Genomic DNA, 22,837 nt, shown 5'->3' with positions numbered 1-22,837 from the left:
GTTTCAGGTTACCAGACTTTGAAAGCTACTTCAACAATTACCCATTAAAACTTTGAGACAGACAATTAACTGTCAGTTTTAGTCATCTCTTTGTTTCATGTTCCACCTGGGACCACTCCCCTTCTAATGTTTGAGACCCAGGTGGGAAGATCTGGAGTGGGGGGTGTTAGGTCCGGGGGTGCTCTTCTTGTTTCCTGACAGTGAAGAACAGAACAAAGTGCCACCAGAAGGCAGAGAAAGGGCTCCCAGTTCTAGAGCTCATCAGCTCCAAAAGAAGAGCAGATGCCATGCTTTCCCGCCAGCAAGGGGAAGGGGCTAGGCAGTCCCCGTCGGGCCAGAGATGGCAAGAATTCCCCCAAAACAAAGGTAGTCTCGGCAGCTGCTTGGGAATATTCCTTAAAAAGTCTCTGTCTCGAGTTAGACTACCCCCAGTTGTCTCCAGTTATAGCCCTTAACACACAAAATGAGTGAGGGAGAAGCCCCACATCTATTAGGAGGAATGGAGAGACCAAAGTCAGAGTTCTCTTACCAGAGTCTGCCACTGGTGGGGGTCTTCTCGGCTCCCTAGAGACACTCGCCTGTGGGGATTTTCTCGGTCCCCTAAGGATGAGCAACACAACAGGCAACAAAACACAAGACAAAGACAACTAGACCCAGCGGCCGGTGGAGATTTTTCTCAGTCTCCTGCAACCACCCGCTGGTGGGGGTTTTCTTGTCCCCTGACCGCCTAGGGGGACTCAAACCCCCTGGCAGGTCCCTGACCACCCAGAGGGACTCGAACCCCCTGGTGATCCCTGACCGCCCAGGGGGGCTCGATCCCCCTGGCAGGTCCCCTGACCTGCTAGGGGGACTCAAACCCCCTGGTAGGTCCCAGAAGAGGAATGGGGCATCCTCTGCATCCACTCCAGCCCTGGGGAGCATGGCTGCGTCCAGCTTCTCCCCGGTGGGACATACCCCGGAACTCCACAACCAGACAGACAGACAGGATCCTGAGATCTTACCTCCGGAGGCTTTTACCCAGAAATTCTGATGCTGATCAGTTCTTGTTTTTCAATCCCGGATGAGCCCCCAATGTTAGGTCCCCAATGTTCGGTCCCCAAATAATGGGTCCATGATTAAAGGAGCGAGGCTGATACAAAGCGAAGGTCAAGCAAAGCTTGACCTTGGTAAGGACCATCCCATATCTCTGCACCTTGAAGAGGCCCCTGGTCATCATGAAAACCCAAAAGGCACACCAGCAGCCAGTGCTTTGGCAGACCACCCTCTTGTTACACAACGACCCCTTGTACCACTGGATGGAGAGGAGAAGCCCAGATTCAGCTTCACATGGCCCCAGCGTCCCATCAGCTCCTTCAATCTCTGGACCTTCTTGTCTGTTGTCAGTCCTCTGCCCTGAGAGTCACAGTAGAGTGAACTTTGTAAGGAAGAAAGAATCCAAACTGAGGTGTTCATGCGATTGGTGATGGCTGCTCCATGTCCATGTCTTGAGAACAGGAAAACACACAGGAGGGAAGCAAGCCTGGGGGATTTGTACCCTGGTTCAGAACCCAGAACCCAAATGGAACCTTTGAAAGCCTCTGAGGTCACAGAGCCAACTTGTGTAGCCAGAGGAGAGCAGGGTCCCCTGGGGACTGCGGGTGCTTGGAACTGCAGGCTGGGGGGTCCTAACACTATTGTGGTCACCACCGATGCCTGAGAGGATGGGCTGCTGGGGGCTCCACCCTGGACATGATCCATCCTGACCATAAGGAAGTGACATGTCACAGGGGTGAGGAAGTCCCACTGAGGAGGAAATGCTCTAGTGTGGCTCCATTGTGTGGGGCGAGTGTGGACAGTGAGAGGAGCAGATGTTGATTGTTTAAGGGGACGGCAATCCCAATCCAGTCCTGGACCAGGAGCTGTCTTGTCATCGGGATTGAGGAGATCTGGTGCACCAGGTCCAGGACTCTGCCTCAGCTCGTGCTGCTTCTGTCCCCAAGCTTCCTGCACCCCAACCAGCTTGAGTCAGCGTGGAAGAAGATTGTGAGAACAAACACAGGCAGGACAAGGAAACAAAGAGACCCCAGAAAGCAGAAGTGGGCCCTGCAGAGAGGACCCTCTGTGAGGAGGCTTGAAATTGTCCCCCGCCAGGAACCTGGCATTGCTGTGGGTGACGTCTGTGCTGCAGACATGACCCCAGGGGACGGGAGGCTGTGGCTGGCTGCAGCGCTGCTCCTTCTGCAGGTCCCAGGTGAGCAGGGCTGAGTCTGGGCAGAGAAGTCTGTGCTGAGTGGATGGGAGGGAGACAGGGGGATGAGGGTGTAGGGCAGCCCAAGAGGAGGGAGGGAGGACATGGGAGGGAAGACAGAAAGCAGAGAAGATTCTCGGTTGGCCAGCACTGCCTCAGCAGTGACCAGGATGATTCAGTGTATAAAGCAGGTGAGTTGTGTCCATTGTAGTGGACAGAACAGCCCTGAGTGGAGGGGCTCCTGTGACCACCATTACTGTAGTGTCACAGTCAGAACAAGGTCTTGTTGCATCACACACACACACACACACACACACACACACACACACTCACACACCAGGAACACACTCTCATTGTGCCACTCTGTGAGGAGGGAGTTACATCCCCTCTTTCTGGTCTCAGGAGAGCCCTGACTTCTGCCAAGCCCTCCTCCTGACCCTGAGGGCCCTTGAGGAACTTAGGGGTCACCTTGACCTCAGATCCCCTTGATCCAGGCCCCTCTGGTGAGAGGTCACACTTGGCTGTGTTTTCCAGGCTGTGTTTCCCAGATTCTGGATAGTCCCATCTCCCTGGTGGGCACCGTGGGGAAATCCGTGAGTGTGATATGTCCATATGAGAAGATATATGAAAACAATACCAAATACTGGTGCAAAAGCCCATGTTTGTGGAAGATTGTGGAGACCACAGTCCCAGACATAGAAGTGTGGAATGGCCGTGTGTCTATCAGGGACGTTTCTGAAACCCTCTCCTTCAGAGTGACCATGAGGAACCTCAGAGAGGAGGATGCCGGGACATACCGGTGCGGGATCGATACATCAGAGGTTCCAGGATATTTGTTTGACCTCACCTACCCGGTTGTGGTGTCTGTGACCCCAGGTGAGCTGTGCACACCCCTCCCCCGACACGAGCACCAGGGCTGCCCGAGACTGGGGCTGATCACCCTGACTCTAGCAGGAAAGTGGTGGGACATGGGATAGAAGAGTGGGGTGAGGAGGGGGTGGGTGACACAGGACACCAGGGGTGTGGCTGTGTGTGTGCACATGTGTTGTGTCTGCATATTTGTCTGTGTGTGTCTAGGTGTGTGAGTGTGTTGTGGGAGTTGTGCCATCTGCACAGTCACACAACCACATGCCCACCTCAGGCTGACCTGAGCGTCTCAGTGTGCCCCTCGTTGGCACACTTTCATGCCTAAAGCTCTCCCAGAGTGGGCGGTGGGAATGGCCCTGAGTCTGGGGATGGTTGTCTGCCTTCCTGTCCTGACAAGGTCCTGCCCACGTTGGAGGGGACCCAAGGTTCTTCCTGGACCTCTCTCTCTGTCTTCCCAATGGGGAATGGGACCTTAGGGCACTAGCTCCTCTCCTTACTGGCTGCCCAGGACCCCGGGGCTCTAACAGGACATCACTGTGTCCTGGATGGTTCCTGAGCCCAGCCTCACAGCTGTGATCCTGGGGGGTCTGCAGCAGCCTCTACAGGGGCCCAAGAAGGAGCCCCAGACCCTGATTTGGAGCTTCTGTGAGCATTTGGGGAACACCCTTCCCTCTGGCTTGACCCTCCCCATTCCTTCTGTCATCCTGTCCCCACAGGAGGGAACCCAGAGAAACCGCTGAAAGCTCCCCTCAGACAAAGGAAGGGAAAAATGAGAAAAATGAGTTCTCAGGTCCTATGACCCCACATATACTTCCATGTGCTGCAAAGAATTCTTTACTAGAACCCTGTTTTTGTTTCCTGAGAACCACATGGAGTTTATCCTTCTAAGTGTTCAGGTTTTTGTCTTGTGTTCTTCTTCCAATGTTGGCCCTGGCTCCTCTGACGTCCTTCGTGCAGGTTGTCTCTCTCACACGGGACATTTCCCTCCCAGGCCCCTTGTGGGTCCTATTTAACAGTGAAGAGCTGAGTGTCCTCAGACACCAACGCCTGGAAGAGAAAGACCTTTGTCCAGCTGCCTTCAGGACAGGGAACTTTCTATGTGGTGCCCTGGGTGTGTGTCTGTCTCACTAGATCTTTCTTTCTGTCTATCCTTCCGTCCCGCGGCCACCCAGTTCACAGTTCTGGCTGAGAGTTCAGAGGCTGAGTGCACTGAGTGCAGGACCCATCATTCAGTGTGGACTCTGCTGAGCGCTCTGTTTCATGGTCCTCACTCCAGACTCAGCCCTGCTTGAGGACCTGGCCCCCAGCCCCAGCTCTGGATCAATCTCTACAGAGGAAAGCTCAGGCCATCCTCTGCCAGGGGAAACCGGGGCGGGGTGGCTAAGCCCAGAGCCCTGAGCTCCTTCTACACACTGTCCCATACCCTGCTGGGAGGATGCTCTGCCTCTGAAATCGCTCACCTGGCCTGGGTGCACCTGCAGAGGGGGCCGGGGAGGCCGGAGTTCCAGGCAGGCCTGGGTGTGGCTGTGGGCAGATGTGGAGCCCGGATACCTGTCCAGATGGACTGAGTGACTAGGACTATGTGAGTCGGAGCCACCCACACAGCTGACAGAGATTGGGAGAGCCCGGGGGAGGACAGCAGGACTGACATGTGCTTCTCCCTCAGCCAGCACCACAGCCCCCAACTTCAAGGGGGCCCCCCAGCACCCTTGATGTGATTTTGGAATATGGGTGAGGTTTGGTGGGGTGGGGTCCAGAGCTTACAACCAAGAAAGAATCCTTGAGACATCTTTGGTGCAAAATGGTGGTTTCATTAAAGCTCAGAGACAGGACTCCAGGGCAGAAAGAGCTGCTGCCCGGGGTTGTGAGGGACGGCTGATTGTATACTTGGAAGTTTGGGGAGGTAAGGAAAAGCGGAGGTTTCAGAAGGCTTTTCCTGTGTTAAAGAAGACTCACAGGATACTGGAGGCCTTGCCATTGTCAGCGTTAAGGTTCTTTTTCCCTCTAGGAAGGCATTGCCATGAAGACAGCTGGGAAGTTCCTGGAGGAGTGTCACCTGTCCCACCCAGGAGTATGGGAGGTGGGATTGTGGGGTGTCTGCTTGGCTTGTCCTCAGCCTGCCTTCTCCTCCCTCATCAATCCCAGGTCTTCACACGGTCCTGCTAAACCCCACATCGAATACCGAAATCTCGGACGACTACTACACTTTCAGCCAACATCCTGGGTAAGGGGCTAGCAGCGGGAGACCTTTGACAGCTGGGTGATTTCTGGGGAACGCCGGGAGCTGAGGTGTGTGGGTGTGACTGTTGTGACCTCGGTCCCACACTTATGTACCAATTCCACACCTCACTGTGGAAGTCCTACCATGCGCCAGGCCCTCTTCTAGGGATACAGCCCTGGGCCACCAAGACACAGTTTGGCTCTGACAAAAGTTGGGAAATTCACACAGTGAAGAAGTCAACACATTCATCAATAGACGAAATGCCTGTTCCTGACGAGTGCTTGGGGGACTAGGACAGATGGGTGGGGCAGAGCATGTGCAGGAGAGCGACGGGGTGGTGGGGGCGGGGGTTGGGGTGGGAATTGCTCTTCAATACACAATGACCAGGGAGTCCTGGCCGGTGAGAGGACATTTCCCTGGAGACCTGTAGGATTGGGGGAGCCGGCACTCAGGTATCTGTGGAAGTCGGGCTCCTGGGACAGGGAAGACAAGTGCCAGTGTGTTTGCAAAGGGGACCTTCAGGTCCCGGCCCAGGCCAGGTGCTCTGGGGGCCCCTGGGTTCTCTTCTCTGCTTCCCCCTCCTCATCACGCCCTCATTGGAGAGTTATCCTGTTGACAACCAGGCCTCTAAGAGAGATGAGAGGTGAGTGGGGCCATTGATTACCTCCAGCAGTAACTACTGAGTTTTAAGGCTAAGGTTTGGAAGCTGCCAGATCCTCCCTAGGACTAAAGCAAATATTTCTGATACCAAATGGGAAATACTGTTTGTGGGAGAGCAGACATCAGACAAATAACCCCAGGAGTGATGGCTAGTCCACGGACAGTTAACTGCCAATGGGGAGGGCTTAGATAGAACTCTTTTCCTGGCCCAGGTCCTGCCTGCTCCCTGGGGTCTCCCTTACGTCACTCCAATAGCCAGGCCCTCTCTATGTCCACATTCTGTCTCAAAGGCAATTGTTAGCCTGAGGGTCACAGAAGTGGTCTGTTGATGGGGCTGCCCCCTATCATGGACCCACCTGGGACTGATCTCTGTGTGGACTGTTGTGGCCTCAGAACATTGACATAGGGACAGAAGGAAAGTGGAGGGTACCAGGGCGTCTCCCTGAGGACGTGCTCACTGCCTGTCACCGTGTCCCCCACAGGTCCCTGCTCAGCAGCATCTACTTCTGGCTCCTGTTCTTCCTGGAGGTGCCTCTGGTCCTGAGCATGCTCAGTGCTGTCCTCTGAGGGAACAGGCCTCAGAGGGGATCTGGCGGGAGGCAATATCTGCCTGATAATGAGTATTGGTAACACCAATTGCCTATTGACGACCTGCCCAGGAACACAGCCCATCTGATGGATGGGAATGGCCTTCTGACCAACACATCCAGCCACCGTCCTTATTTCATTCCGAATACTCTGCAAACTTTTTGTAAATTTTCCTGCAAAGTATCACAGACACAAAGAATGTTCCCAATAAATGCATACTCCTTGAAGCCCAAATACTCTTCAACCCTTGGATATATCGTGAATATTTCTGAAGTCCCTCTGAGGAAACCAACTATGAATTTTACAGTCATGTTCTCCTTGTTTTCTTTATGGGTTTGCCATGTATTTGCAAATTATTTACTCTAGGTCAGTTCATAAAAGGCACAAAAGTTAAAAAAAAACTTTTATTTCCAAGGTCATTGGTCTTCTTATAATACTTCTTTCCCAAGTCATCACCCTTTTTATATAATACAGTGATCACTTATTGCACAAGCCTCCCTTTGAATGGCATTTATGTATTCCAGGTGCTGATGGGGTCCCTGTGCCTCTGACGGGCCTGGGCCTGGGAGAACAGGAGAAAAAAAATCAAGACAACTCACAGGTTTGTTGTGCTACACTTGTGTTTGCATAGGATCAGAGCAAACTGATGAGTTGTCTTGATTTTTTAAATTTATTAATTTTTGTAATTTAATTTTTTAAATTTATAATTAAATATTTCCCTTCCAGTGTTCAAAAACAAGAGAGAGGGAAACTGTTTATGAAATGCAGCAGTTAGAATACAAAGTAATCCGATGTCAGAGCCCACCTTCAGAACCCAAGCAGGAAAGAATCTTTATTACCTTAATCCCATTTTCCCCACCTCTAGCTGTATTAATCAAGGGGCACCAAAACCCTTAAAAATATCTCTCCAAAAACAGGACATTAAAACTCAGTACATAAAGAAACTCTGGAAGATAAAGCTGACATCTTAGAACTGTAAACCTTGACCGACTTTTAAATAATAATGCTTCAGTGTGACACCTGGATGGCTCATTCCGTTGAACATCTGCCTTCAGCTCATGACCTCAGGGCCCTGCGGCCAATCCCCACATCAGCCTCCCTGCTTAGTGGGAATTCTGCTTCTCCCTCTCATTCTCTCTCTGACCCTCCCTCTGCTCACTCTCTCTCTCGCTCTCTCTCAAAATAATAATAAAATAATGCTTTAAGGGGGTGATTAAATTTTTAAAAATTTTAAAAATAAAGCTCCTTTAAAACACCAAGTTTTGGGGCACCTGGGTGGCTCAGCAGGTTGAAGCCTCTGCCTTCGGCTCAGGTCATGATCCCAGGGTCCTGGGATCAAGCCCCGCATCGGGCTCTCTGCTCAGCGGGGAGCCTGCTTCTCTCTCTCTCTCTGCCTGCCTCTCTGCCTACTTGTGATCTCTGTCAAATAAATAAATTTAAAAAAAATAAATAAAACACCAAGTTTTGGTGATCGGAAAGGTAAAGTAATTTTCTTATAAATTTGAGGATCTAAAAAGTAATTCGTTACATTTACTAAGACAAATCTGAGATGGCCCACATCAAGCACATGTGTCCTTCAGAGTGACACTGGGCATCTCAGGCATGAAAAGACACAGCCCCACTGCCCTTCAGGGCTGGGATCATCTAGATGAAAAAAAAAAATTCTTTGGAGTAAGTGTGTAAATGGAATGCAACTAGGTCATACTGAATAGGATCCTTTTGGTTTATCGCTCTGGCATCGGGACTGTGAAGAGTTCAGGGAGGAATCTCATTCTTGAAGGCAGCCTCTCGCAACACAAGCTTCTCATCCTACTTTTTATCTCAGTGATATCGAGGAGACTTTTTGTAATTAAGGAGAGTTATGATTCAATTGGTCTGTAAGCCTGAGTCTGAAAATGCACAGGAGTTGGTTGCCCAGTAGGAAGACTGATGGGAAAACATAGGGAAAACACAGGAGCCTGGGTTCTAGACTGTGACCTTCCAGGAACAGAGATGCTATGGACAAGTCACCACAGCCCAGCAGGGGGCCAGAAGAGACCTCAAGCTAAGCCAGTCTCTTGCTTCTCAAGGAGATAAATCAGTCCAGCCAGTTACTTGCTCTTATCAGGGGACCGAGGTCCCTTTATAATTACTATTTTTTTAAGATTATTAAAGGCAGCATCTTCACAAGTCAGAGCTATAGGAAGCATCAGCAACTTGATGGTTATAGGGCAAGCATGGTCCCTTGGGATCAACAGGCCTCAGTGGGCACTTTGTGGGACACGGAGTCAACCTGAGGAAGACAACCTACAGCCCTCCTTGCCCATCAATATCCTGTCCAGACACACTGCCACTCAGACTAGAGGAGGAAGAACTTCTGGCCCCAGACCTGTCAATTCTCACCTTATTGCCAAAAACTGGTAAAAATATATACATACATACATAAATGGATGCAATGAACCATCACACACACACACACACACACACACACAATATGTGTGGTGGTTTTTTGGGGAGCATGGGGGAAGAACTCCATAGGACTCCCAACTTGCAGGTAGAGAGCACCTGCTCTCTGGTGCAGTCTGGTTGGCCAAGGGAGTCCAAGGTGTGAGTGTGTTTTTTTGGTGGCCTTGCCCTCATGAGAACCCCCAGTGTAGCCTTTCAATTCAACTACCTTTCCTTTCTCCATTCATTCACCAAATATTCACCAAGAGCCTCTGGAGCACCAGGCTTGTTTCTAGGTGCTGGGGATACAGCTGTCAGCAAAACATGGGCCATCTATTCTAATGGGTACTTTCAAAAAATAAATTAAAAATATTAGTTTATGAGAAATGTCATGAAGAAGGATGGATGAGAGTTCAGAGGATGGGGTGACAGAAGACAGGGACAGTCTCTTGGGTGAGAGCCTCAGGCAGGTGAAGGAGGGAAGGTGGAAGGTCTGGACAAAGGCAAAGCTCAGGGTAGAGAGGGTCCGGAGAAGTCAGTGGGGCAGGATTCTGGGGGGTCAGGTAGATGTGGATAGGCAGGGCAGGCAAAAGAATCCAGTAAAGAATTATGCACCCGATGGAGTGAGGTTTGTTCCAGGGAGGTAAGACTGGTTCAACTTTGAAAATGAATCACTGTAACCCATCACACCAAACTAAGGAAGAAAAATCATAGGATCATATCAAATGACACCAAAAAAGCATATTCCAAACTGTAGTATGCACTCATGATCAAAAAGAAACTCATAAAAATAAGAGTAGAAGGAATTTCCTCAACTTGATGAAGATCATCTAAAAGAAAAAATATAGCTAACATTATTGTTAGTGATCAAAAACTGAGTTTTCCCCGTAAGATCCTGAGCAAGGCAGAGATGCCCACTCTCACCATGTAGTCATCTTAGCCATGGCAATTATGGCCATTGCAGTAGGTCAGGTAAGGAAATAAGGGCATGGAGAATGGAGAAGAAGAATAAAGCTGACCCTGTTTGCAGATGACATAATTGTCTATGTAGAAAATCTCAAGCAATCTACCACACCTCATAGAACTAAGAGGTGAGTTCAGCAGGTCATGGGATACAAGATGAACACACATCAGTCAATCACATGTCCATATACTAACAAGTGAACATATGGACACCTGAATTAAAAATGCATTCCATTGGGTGCCTGGGTGGCTCAGTGGGTTAAAGCCTCCGCCTTCGACTCAGGTCATGATCTCAGGGTCCTGGGATCGAGCCCCGCATCAGGCTCTCTGCTCAGCAGGGAGCCTGCTTCCTTCCCTCTCTCTCTCTGCCTGCCCCTCTGTCTACTTGTGATCTCTGTCAAATAAATAAATATTTTTAAAAAATACATTCCATTTACACACTTGCTCCAAAGAAAATGAAATGCTCAGGTATAAGTGTAACAAAATATGTCCTGGATATGGATGCCCAAAGTGACAAAATGCTGATGTTGGGAATCAAAGAAAATTTATGTAAATAGAAGGCAATTATTGTATTAGTAGTTTCAGAGGTAGGAGTTAGTGAGTCGTCAGTCTTACATCACACCCAGGGCTCATTACATCACATGCCCTCCGTAATGTCCATCACCCAGTTACCCCATCCCTCGTGCCTCACCTCCAGCAATGCTGTTTGTTTCCTATGCTTAAAAGTCTCCTATGTTTTGCACAAAAGGCATTTCTAGTTCTCAACCTCCAGCATGAGGATGAAGGTAACACTCAGAGCACACTCGTGGCAGTTCTTCAAGCCACCAAAAGATGGCGATAGTGGTCATCTGCATATCTGGGCAACCCCTCTTCAAGGACTTAAAAATAAGAAGGGAGTTGGGAGAAATTGGAAGGGGAGACGAACCATGAGAGACTGTGGACTTTGAGGAACTAACTGAGGGTTTTGGAGGGGAGTGAAATGGGAGGTTGGGTGAGCCTGGTGGTGGGTATTATGGAGGGCATGTATTGCATGAAGCACTGGGTCTGGTGCATAAAGAATGAACTCTGGAAAATTCTGGAACACTGAAAAGAAATTTTAAAAAATTTTAAAAAATTCTCCTCTAAGAGGATTGCTTCTCAGCTGCTGAGTCTCCCGGGATGATTCAAATACTCTGATCCTGGCCACCCCAGGGGTTAGAACTAGACCCACTGTATCCTGATGACCTTTCCTCCTTCAGCTCAGTTCTACAGCTTGCTTCCCTCCCCAAGCCCCATCCTGCTCATCAGCCTGACCTGTGTCTCCCTTGGGCTCAACTAGAGGTGGACCCAGACATTCACAGTCCAGAGCTCAAGATGCAAGCAGGGGTCTGGAGCCGAAAGTGTGGTTCAGACTAGAATAAGTCAGGACCCTCACCACCTGTGCCCAGGGGAGGGGATAGAACCAGGCAGAAAGACAGGACACCTCTGACTCTAGCCCAGGGCTTCAGCTTTATTGAGAAGCAGTGCCCCATGGCTCTTCTGGAATTCGTACTTCCTGGAAGAGGTCAGTAGACCCAGCGCCCTCTTCTGACCATGGTCAGCTGACATGGAACTTGGTATGGTGACATCTGGCGATGCTTCCCCTTATTGCCCAGGAGTGAGAGAAGCAGCTCTTTCAATGACTCCCTGGGATCTGTGCCAGCAAGGTCTAAGGAAAGGTGACTGAGGGGATGGGAAACAAGGAGACATGGTACCAGGACCAAGAAGATGGGCAGAAAAGGGCAGGAGGTTGGGGTGGGAGGGTCCATCTTGCACAGCAAGGAGAAGTCTGCTCTTTGGCTCTGGCCTGGCCTCCGGTTAACAGCCTCGATTGTCGTCTTTAACATATTGTCTAAATTGAACTATCAATACAATCACAGGGCTGCCCTGACTTAAATGTTCATCCTGCTATTTCTACATGTGTCTTATTCCAACAACCACAAGTGAATTAACTTGTACTTCAGTAATCATTTTTCTAGACCAATTAATTATGCCTATGAGCACTTGCATGTCCAAAAGTTGATTCATGCACACGCACACGAGCCGTGGGCACACAGCATAGGGACTTCTCCCGGGGTCCTAGAGATAAGCCTGTGCCTGTGGGGACACTGTCAGAGACTGGGGACACCTGAGGCTCCAGGTGCAGGCAGGCTGTGGAACTCTTCATCCTCCAGGTTGACACTGGGGCCTCAGCAAAGCACTTAAATCTTCCCACTCTCAAATAGCCCAGAATGTTTGTAACCCTACTTGGACATCCCTATTTTTTCAGACGCTGAGAGCTTCACAAAACAAAAGTCTCCCAGGCGTCTCTGAGCCTCACAGAGACCCTAAAGCCAAAGAGGAATAAAGCAGATACTTCTGATTCCAGACCAAGGAAAGGCACTAACATTTGCCTGTAACTTGGTCTTTCCTTCATCACTATTTCCCTCGCAAAACGCAGACCCAGTTCACGTGGGGATGGTCCCCATGCTCTTCCATGCTCAGCCTGCTGACATCCTGGGTGTTTTCTCTGTGTCTCTCTGTAGCAGCCCCTTGAAACACCTGCATTCCACCAACTCTAGGAGATGTCCTGGGAGGCCACACTGCAGATGAGAAGAACCAGGTTTTGGATCTTCCTGTTGAGTCCTCACATGGATCTTCCTGAATGAGGTCCTCGTGTGCAGGCTTGGGGTTGAAGAAGTCAGTTGCCACAGGGTCAGATACACACGTGTGTCCGTGAGGGTTCTCTGGACAAACAGAACCAGTAGGAGAAGCATGCCTGTGAAGAGTTCATTAACGGAAGAGGCTCCCACGGTGATGGGAGCTGAGGAGCACCCAGGAGAGCGGGTGGTGAAATCCATTCTGAGTTCAAGGGCCTGCGAGCCCGGAGTACAGAGGGTGGGAAGAGATGGACGTCCCAGCTGAAGCCATCAGGCAGCAAAGGGCGAATTCCTCCTTCCTCTGCTGGTCATCCACTTCTACTCAGACCCTCAACAGATTGGACTGGATGAGGCCCACCCACCCCAGAGAGGGCACCTACCTCACTGAGTCCACGGATTCAAATGCTCCTCTCCTCCAGAAACGTGCTCCCAGACACACCCAAGATCATCTTCCATCTGAGCAGTCCGTGGACAGTTAACCCATACCGTGAATCATCACACCGCAGACTCAAACCTGAAGTCAAATTTCTGTTGTAATTGCTCTGTGCACCTGGTGGGTCTTCCAACTTCTCAACTCAGCCACGAGCTGCAGAAACTCAAGTTTTTACAAAAGGAAGATGCAATGGGAAGTGAAAGAGAGAAGGAAGAAGAAGGTGGTGGGTTGAGACGACTGAAGAAACCCTGAGTCCCTGTCAAGTTTCTCAATATGTGTTACAATGGCCACCAGCTGCCTGACAAACCCTCTCATTATGCTTCCTGCTTCTCCCTCTTGCTAGCTTGTGGCCACTGTGTCTCTCTGCCAGAGTCATGGTCTGAGTGAAAGACACTTGAGGAGTTGTGCCAGAGGAATCTGGGTTCAAATCCTGCCATCATCACTTATAATAAACTTCTGGTCATTTTGTTGACTGAGGTATTGGCAAGGTAACTGAGGTGTGGGAGATTATGTAAACTCTTCGTTATGTGAAAAAAGACCAATAAAGAGAAAATCTCCCCTCAGACATCAAGCAAAGTTTCAGAGGTCTACTTTCATGGTTTGGATTCTGCTTTTTAAATTTTTATTCAGTGTTACACGAGAACAGGAAATTGCACATATCCTATATACACAGCTTACTGATGTTTCAGGAAATGATATCCATTCACAGCCTCCACTCAGACCAGATCTCCACATCCCTTGGCAGGGGTCCTCTATATTGTGTCAGGGTGGGTGTGTGGTCCCCAGATATGGCAGAAGCAATGGTACACGACCTCCAAGGATAAATCATAAATATGTTGTGCCTTGCTCTTCTTGGATCACTCTCTCTGGGAGAAGCTGGATGTCACCTCATGAAGACACCGAAGCAGTTGTATTGGGTGAGGAGCTAAGGACTCCTGCTAACCCCAAGTGGACATGTCATCTCTGAAGCAGATCCTTCAGGCCAGTCCAGCCTTCCAATGAGTATAGCCTGGTCAACATCTTGACCACAATGTTGTGAAAGAGACACGCTAAGCCACAGCCACCCAGATAAGCCACTCTCAGATTTGTGGCTCTCAGCAAGTGTGAGATAATAAATACTGCTTTCAGCCACTAAGTTCTCGGGGAATTTGTTAGACCACCATAGATATTGCATCTCGTTGGACAGTTGTCTGGGGCCATGTCTGCAGCCAATTCTGTGTTCATTCATTCACTCAATCACTCTTTCACTCATTCTGTGAACAGTTATCAGAAGCCGACCATTGGTCACAAGGTGCAACTGGCCACTGAGCCATTGTGTGAAGAATGGAGCAGACCCCGAATGCTGCGATGATATGAGGTCTCTCCCAGTGGTGCAGATGCATGGAGACCACCAAAAGTAAATATATGACAAGATTCAGTGTACTATGCAGAAAACAGATAGGGGTTGGTGATTGAGACAATATGGTGACTGTAGGAAGAGTGACTGGGGAGACCTTTCTAAGGGAGTACATCCAAGGTAAAATCTAAAGACTAAGAAGGAAGAAGCAGTGAGAGGAGGTGGGCAGAGGATCCAAGGAGAGGGACAAAGAGATGCTAAGGGGAAGGATGGGCTCCATGGCTAGAGCATTAGGCACATTGGGGAAGGGGAGCAAGATAGAAATGCAGAAACCAGCAGTCACTGGGCCACTCAGACAATGTAAGCCAAGCAAGGAGAGGGGGTTTCATCTGAAGGACTTGGGACCAAGGGTGTACTGGCTACTTCTGTGTTTTGCTGCAGAGTTCTCTTGCTGATGAGTGGAACAGAGGGAGGACAAAGCATGAAGGGACTCAGAAGGACAAGCATGTCACCATTGTACTGAGAGGAGAGAGGATTGCTGTAATGTCAGGAGGAAGAGAGGATATGGGCAGATGGAGATGCTAGAAGAAATATTAATGGGGAGGGGCAGAGAGAGGAATCCCGGAATACAGGGTCTGGTTGCAATAACTCTGGGAATACTGTGTCCTTAGATCAGGAAGAGATTGTGTGGAGGAGGAGCAGATCTGGGCAGAGACTGTTTAGGGGGAAATTGATTGACCTGGTTGTTCATGACAAGTTTGAGGAGTTGGCATAACCCGGGCAAGTGTCAGACTCTGCACTGTGACCCACCTCCTTACCATTTCCAGCATAAACTCACCCCAAATCCATAATGTCATGAGAATAAGCCACTCTGAGTTAGGACAGACCCACCTCCCCACCTCCTGGTAAGGACCATCCCCCAACTCTGCACCTTGAAGAGGCCCATGGTCACCATGTGAACCCAAAAGGGACACCATCAGCCAGTGCTTTGTCAGACCACCCTCTTGTTACACAACGGCCCTTTGTGCCATTGGATGGAGAGGAGAAGCCCAGTCTCAGCTTCACATGTCCCCAACGCCCCATCAGCTCCTTCAATCTCTGGACCTTCTTGTCTGTTGTCAGTCCTCTGCCCTGCGAGTCACAGTAGAGTGAACTTTGCAAGGAAGAAAGAATCCAAACTGAGGTGTTCAGGGGATTGGTGACGGCTGTTCCACGTCCATTCTTAAGATCAGGCAAACACATAGGAGGGAAGCAAGCCTGGGGGATTAGTATCCTGGTTCAGAATGCAGAACTCAAATGGAACCTTTGAAAGCATCAGAGGTCACAGTTCCAATTTGTGTGGCCAGAGGAGAGCAGGCATCCCATGGGGACTGTGGGTGCTTGGAGCTGTAGGCTGTGGGATCCTAATACAGCTGAGGTCACGACTGATGCCTGAGATGATGGGAAGTTGAGGGCGCCACCCTGAACATGATCCATCCTGACCACAAGAAGTGTCATGTCACAGGGTGGGGACATTCCCTTGAGGAGGAAATGCTCTAGTGTTGCTCCATTGTGTGGGGCGAGCGTGGACAGTGAGAGGAGCAGATGTTGGCTGTGAAAGGGGTCGGCAATCCCAATCCAGTCCTGGACCAGGAGCTGTCTTGTCATCGGGATTGAGTGGATCCGGGGCACCAGGTCCAGGACTCTGCCTCAGCCCTTTCTGCTTCTGTCCCCAGGCTTCCTGCACCCCAACCAGCTGAGTCAATGTGGAAGAAGATTGTGAGAACAAGCACAAGCAGGACGAGGAAGCAAAGAGGCCCCAGAAAGCAGAAGTAGGCTCTGCAGAGAGGACCCCCCATGAGGAGGCTTGAAATTGTCCCCCACCAGGAGCCTGGCATTGCTGTGGGTGACGTCTGTGCTGCGGACATGACCCCAAGGGACAGGAGGCCGTGGCTGGCTGCAGCGCTGCTCCTTCTGCAGGTCCCAGGTGAGTGGGGCTGAGCTGGGCAGGGAAGTCTGCCCTGGGTGGGAGGGTGGGAGGCAGGGGGATGGGGGTGGGGGACAGGGGAGGGGAGGAGGATGTGGGAAGGAAGAGGGAGAGCAGAGAAGATTCTCAGATTGGCCAGCACTGCCTCAGCAACAATCAGGAGGATTCAGTGCATAAAGCAGGTGAGTCGTGTCCACTGTGCCAGAAAGAACAGAACTGACAAGAGGGGGGCCAGTGACCAGCATTACTGTAGTGTCCCAGTCAGAAATGACGTCTCCATGCATCACACACACAGAGACACATCAGGGACACACTCTCCTTGTGCCACTCCATGAAAAGGAGCTACATTCCCTCTTTCTGATCTCAGGAAGACCTGTCTCCTGCCAAGGTCTCCTCCAGACCCTGAGGGCCCTTCAGGGACTCAACAGTCAACTTGACCTTAGATCCCCATGACCCAGGCCCCTCTGGTAAAGGGTCACCTTCGGCTGTGTTTTCCAGGTTGTTGGTCTCTGCATGGTCCCCCCTCCGTGACGGGCCCCGTGGGGGGATCCCTGAGCGTGCAATGTCAGTATGAGGAGGAATTCAGAGAGACTCCCAAATACTGGTGCAAGAGCCCATGTAGGTGGAGGACGCTAAAGACCGAAGGGGCAGACAGAGAAGTGAGGAAGGACCATGTGTCCAACAGGGACCATCCTGCAAACCTCACCTTCACAGTGACCTTGGAGAACCTCACAGAGGATGATGCCGGGACGTACTGGTGCGGGATCGATACATCAGGGAAACCAGGATATTTGTTCGACCGCACCTTCCAAGTTGTGTTGTCTGTGACCCCAGGTGAGCTATGCACACCCTTCTGCCCACAAAAGCACCAGGGTTGCCTGAGACTTGGGCTGATCACCCCAACCCTGGCAAGAAAGTGGTGGGACGTGGGAAGAGAGTGGGGTGAGAATGGGGTAGGTGACACAAGGCACCGGGGATGAGCCTGTGTGTGTGTGTGCATGTGTGTGTGTGTCCATTTGTGTATATGTCCGTGTGTGTCTAGGTGGGTGGGCATTTGTGTGTGCAGGGTTTGTGTTGTCTGCACACTCACATAAGAACACGCACACCTCTGGCTGACCTAGGTGTCTCTGTGTGCCCTGACACACTCTCATGCCTAAAACTCTCCCAGGATGGAAAGCGGGAATGGCCCAGGTCTGGTGATGGCTGGCTGCCCTGCTGGAGGGGACACAAGTCTCTTCCTGGACCTCTCTCTGTCCTCCCAAATGGGGAACAGGACCCTAGGGCATTCACTCCTCTCCTTTACTGGCTTCCCAGGACCCCGGGGCTCTAACAGGACAACACTGTGTCCTGGATGGTTCCTGAGCACCAGCCTCACAGCTGTGATCCTGGGGGTCTGCAGCAGCCTCTACAGGGGCCCAAGAAGGAGCCCCAGACCCTGATTTGGAGCTTCTGTGAGCATTTGGGGAACACCCTTCCCTCTGGCTTGACCTCCCCATTCCTTCTGTCATTTGTCCCCATAGGAGGGAACCCAGAGAACCTGCTGGAAAGCTCCCCTCAGACAAAGGAGGGGAAAAATGAGAAAAATGAGTTCTCAAGTCCTATGACCCCACATATACTTCCATGTGCTGCAAAGAATTCTTTACTAGAACCCTGTTTTTGTTTCCTGAGAACCACATGGAGTTCATCCTTCTAAGTGTTCAGGTTTTTGTCTTGTGTTCTTCTTCCGATGTTGGCCCTGGCTCCTCTGACGTCCTTCCTGAAGGTCATCTCTCTCACACGGGACATTTCCCTCCCAGGCCCCTTGTGGGTCCTATTTAACAGTGAGGAGCTGAGTGTCCTCGGACACCACTGCCTGGAAGAGAAAGACCTTTGTCCAGTTGGCTTCAGGACAGGGAACTTTCTATGTGGTGCCCTGGGTGTGTGTCTGTCTCACTAGATCTTTCTTTCTGTCTATCCTTCCATCCCGCGGCCACCCAGGTTCACAGTTCTGGCTGAGAGTTCAGAGGCTGAGTGCACTGAGTGCAGGACCCATCATTCAGTGTGGACTCTGCTGAGCGCCCTGTTTCATGGTCCTCACTCCAGACTCAGTTCTGCCTGAGGACCCGGCCTCCGGCCCCAGCTCTGGATCAATCTCTACAGAGGAAAGCTCTACCCATCCTCTGCCAGGGGAAACCAGGGGCGGGGTGTCTGAACCCAGAGCCCTGAGCTCCTTCCACACACTGTCCCATGCCCTGCTGGGAGGATGCTCTGCCTCTGAAATCGCCCACCTGGCCCGGGTGCACCTGTAGAGGGGGCCAGGGAGGCTGGAGTTCCAGGCAGGCCTGGGTGTGGCTGTGGGCAGAGGTGAGCCTGGACCTGTCCAGATGTCCTGAGCGACCAGGATGATGTGAGTCGGAGCCACACATCTGCCAGAGAGTGGGAGAGCCCGGGGTGGGGGGGCAGCAGGACTGACTTGTGCTCCCCCCCCCCCCCCAGCCAGCACTGCAACCCCCAGCTCTGTGAGGCCTCCCAGCACTCCAGGTCTTCACGGGACACTGCCAGCCCCCACATGGGACACTGCGACCCAGCAGGAGTCCTCCACTTCCAGCCAACATCCTGGGTAAGGGGCTAGCAGCTGGAGACCTTTGACCCCTGGGTGATTTCTGGGGAACAAGGAGGACAGAGCTGTGTGGGTGTGATTGTCGTGGCCTCCGTCCTGCTTTATTTACCAATTCCACACCTAACGGTGGAAGTCCTACCGTGTGCTGGGTGCCCTTCTAGGGACACAGCCCTGGGCCACCGAGACACAGTCCTGCTCTGAAAAAGCTGGGAAATTCACACAGAGGACAACTCAACCTGAGAACAGATGGGTCAGGGAGAGCATGTGTGGGGAGAGATGGGGGAGGGAATGCTCTTCAATACACAATGATCAGGGAGTCCTGGCCAGTGAGAGGCCTGGAGACCTGTCAGTTTGGGGGAGCCGGCACTCAGGTATCTGCAGAAATCGGGCTCTGGGGACAGGGAAGACAAGTGCCAGTGTTGTGCAAAGGGGGCCTTTAGGACATAGGCCAGGCCAGCTGCTCTGGGGGTCCCTGAGCTCTCTTCCCTGCTCCCTTCCAGGACATCACTAGAGAGTCATCCTATTGAAGACCAGGCCTCAGAGGGAGAGAAGAGGTGAGTGCGTTCATTCATTCCCTCCATCATTAACCTCTGAATCTCAAGGCTAAGGTTTGGAGGGACCACACAGGTGCCAGATGGACCCTGGGACTAAAGCAAACACTCCATTCCCTCATGGGAAATACTGCTTATGGGAGAGCAGACATTAGACAAGCAACCCAGCACTGATTTCTAGTCCATAGACAGGGTCACTGACCATGGGGAGGGATTCGATAGAACTCTTTTCTGGGGCCAGGTCCTGCCTGCTTTCTGGGTTCTCCTAATGTCCCTCCAATAGCCAGGCCTTCTCCATGTCCACATCCTGTCTCAAGGGCAATTGTTAGCCTGAGGGTCAAAGAAGTGGTCTGATGATGGGACAGTCCCAGGACATGGACCAACGTGGACCTGATTTCCTTCTGGACTGCTGGGGCCTCAGGACATGGGCACAGGGACAGAAGGAAAGTGGAGGGTACCAGGGCATTTCCCTGAAGATGGGGCTCACTGCCTGTCACCGTGTCCCCCACAGGTCCCTACTGAGCAGCATCTACTTTCCTCTCCTTCCTGGTCTTCCTGGAGGTGCCCCTGGTCCTGAGCATGCTCAGTGTTGTTCCCTGAGGGAAAAGGCTTCAGAGGGGATCTGGGGGGAGGGTGCATTAGTTCGATAAAACCAGTAACACCAACTGCCCATTAATTCATAGGAAGATGGGTGCACGGGAAGACGGTGGGCATGATGAAGGGAATCCAGATTCACTGAAAACAGATGACAAAGAGCCTGTTTGGGTTTGGATTTCCTCAAATCAGATGGGGAGACAAGGACTTAGGTGCAATTAGTTTATGGAATGGTGATCCCAGGAAGCAGAGGGAGGGATCAAGGAGGTGGGTAAAGCCAATGAAGTGTGCTTTGATGGAGGAGCTATCACAGGGCAGCTGGGCTCCGTCACTGGGCATCCTCGGAGATGCTGTGCAGAACGCACCCCAGAGCTGTCCCGCCAAGCCCTGAGGAGGCTGAGGCAGTGATCAACATCCATTTGTCCTCATGGTGGGGAAGATGGTGGGGCTTCCTGTTTCTCACAGAAAATGAGGGACATCCCGTTATCTAGAGAGAGTACTGCAGGCAGAGGGGCTTCTTACATTCTCACAGAGAGATGAGGGAAGGCCCCTCATCTGGAGAAAGAGTATGGCAGGCAGAAGGTCCCTCCTGGGGACATGGATTCTGTGCCATTTCTGGCCTGTTCTGATCAGCAAGCCGAGCTCTCCTATAGCTAAAGAGAGTCCTCAGCCAAAGAGGTGAGGAGCTGGAGGGGGAAACCACTGGCCCGTCCAAGACTGTCCACTGCCGGCCCGGAGTGCAAGTGGGCAAAGAGGATATGAGCCAGGGTGCCAAGGGGGTGTGCAAGAGAGTCCCAGTGTGACCTTGGAGAGGATATCAGCCAAACCACAGGCTGAGAGCCCGACAAGAGGCTGGTGAGGTGGAGAGCTCTTAGAAAGGTCCCGTGTGGGAAGGCACACCCTATTTATGAGGAGCTGACGGGGGACACTTACGGGGACCCCCAAGTGAGGGGACTGGCCATGAGATGAACTTGTGGTGGTCACTCCTGGACCCTGATGGATATTGTTGGGCAGTTTCAGCAGAAGAGCTTCTCCAATGATCATGTTGAAGATGAGTCCAGATTAGGTTGAGAGAGGAGAGCTTTTATAAGGGAGCATTTCACCCTCAAAATCTGCCCCCGCAGGAGCAAGTGAGTGTTGAGAGTTGTGGGTTCAGAGAGCTGTTTCTGGAAGCCAGAGCCTCATGAGTCTCCTCTTCTCCCTTTTTCTCCATTCCTCACCACCACATCCTCATGTGTCTGCTGTGTTATGATGCTCAAGGTCAAGTCTTGACTGTACGACAGGAGACTGGGGCCCTCGGTGCTGGGCCGTTCATCCCTGGTACCGTTCAGCTTTGAGGCTAATATTGATTTCTGAGGCCACAGGACTTGAGCACAAAGGCAGGTGGGGAAAGAGCCTGGGCCTTGTGTTCAGGAGGAAACTCCTGCCAGTCACCGTGTCCCTCCTACAGGTCCCTGCTCGGCAGCGTCCACTTCCTGCTCCTCATTCTGCTGAAGGTGCCCCTGTTTCTGATGATGCTCAGTGCCGTGCTCTGGGTCAACAGGCCTCAGTGGGCAATTTGTGGGCACCAGAGTCAGCCTGATGAAGACAACCTTCAGCCCTCCTTGCCCATCCATATCCTGTCCAGAGACAACACCACTTAGACTAGAAGAGGAAGAACTTCTGGCCCCAGACCTGTCTCCTCTCCTCTTATTGCCAAAAACTGGTAACAAACAAATCATTCAATACTTGAAGAAGCAATGAGATCCATCACACACACAAGTCGATGTGCGTGGCGTTTTGCTGGGGAGAATGGGGGAGGGACGCCCTAGGACTCCTAACTCTCGAGCAGAGAGCACCAAGCACAGCCCAGGTGACCAGAGAGCCCGAGGTGAGGGAAGGCCTGCTTTTCAATGACCTTGTCCTCTTGAGAACCCCCAGTGCAGGCTCTCAACGCAACATTCCTTCCTTTCTACAACCACTCACCAAATATTCACCAAGAACCCCTGTGGCACCACACTTATTTCTAGGTGCTGGGAAGAAAGCAATCAACAAAACAAGGCCTTTCTATGCTAATGGGTGCTTTTGAAAACTCAATAAAGAATATTGTTTTATAAGAAGAAGTGTCATAAGGAGGAATGGATGAGAGTTCAATGAATGGGGTGACAGAGGACAGGAGTAGACTCTTTCATTATGATGATGATGAGGATGATGAGGATGATGAGGATGATGATGATGGTTCAGTTAACCACTGTACAGCAAGCACATCATTAGTTTTCGATGTAATGCTCAGTGACTCCTTAGTTGCATAGAGCACCCAGTGCTCATCACAACGCGTGCCCTCGTTAATACCCACCACACAGTTACTCCATTCCCCCACCCACATTCCCTCGAAAACCCTAGGTTTGTTTCCCAGAATCCATATTCTCTCATGATTTGTCTCCTGTTGGGTGAGAGCCTCAGGCAGTTGAGGGAGGGAAAGTAGAATGTCTGAACAAAGGCAAAGCTCAAGCCAGGGGAGGGTCCTGAGAGGCCAGTGGGCAGGACTCTGGGGGTAAGGTAGATGGATAGGCAAGGCAAGCAGATGGAATCCAGCAAAGAATTATGCACCGTGATGGAGTGAGGTTTGTTCCAGGTAGAGAAGGCTGGTTCAACGTTGAAAACTGAATCACTGTAATCCACCATACCAAAGTAAGGAGGAGAAAAATCACAGGATCATATCAAATGATGCTGGAAAAGTGTATGACCAACTCTAATACCCACTCATGATCA

General features: G+C 51.3%; 2 protein-coding genes across 3 annotated transcripts; both read left to right on the top strand.

Annotated features, from left to right (window-relative positions):
• Positions 1–1,862: 1,862 nt before the first annotated feature.
• Positions 1,863–6,770, top strand: LOC123929342 (CMRF35-like molecule 6). Its single transcript, XM_045984889.1, has 4 exons — positions 1,863–2,230; positions 2,762–3,103; positions 5,240–5,318; positions 6,458–6,770. The coding sequence occupies exons 1-4, from the start codon at positions 2,170–2,172 to the stop codon at positions 6,540–6,542; spliced, it is 567 nt and encodes a 188-aa protein (XP_045840845.1). The 5' UTR covers positions 1,863–2,169; the 3' UTR covers positions 6,543–6,770.
• A 9,183-nt stretch (positions 6,771–15,953) lies between these two features.
• Positions 15,954–22,147, top strand: LOC123929332 (CMRF35-like molecule 6). Of its 2 annotated transcripts, XM_045984874.1 has the most exons (5): positions 15,954–16,342; positions 16,841–17,176; positions 18,818–18,941; positions 19,442–19,495; positions 21,537–22,147. In XM_045984874.1, the coding sequence occupies exons 1-5, from the start codon at positions 16,213–16,215 to the stop codon at positions 21,727–21,729; spliced, it is 837 nt and encodes a 278-aa protein (XP_045840830.1). In that variant the 5' UTR covers positions 15,954–16,212; the 3' UTR covers positions 21,730–22,147. The 2 variants fall into 2 exon arrangements, with proteins under 2 accessions (XP_045840830.1, XP_045840831.1); XM_045984875.1 differs by lacking the exon at positions 19,442–19,495.
• The last annotated feature ends 690 nt before the right edge of the window (positions 22,148–22,837 follow it).

The sequence above is a fragment of the Meles meles genome, chromosome 18, assembly GCF_922984935.1.
Source record: "Meles meles chromosome 18, mMelMel3.1 paternal haplotype, whole genome shotgun sequence".
In the NCBI taxonomy this organism is placed as follows: Eukaryota; Metazoa; Chordata; class Mammalia; order Carnivora; family Mustelidae; genus Meles; species Meles meles.
The sequence above is the reverse complement of the archived record's forward strand: the minus strand, read 5'-3'. Positions and strand labels throughout refer to the sequence as shown.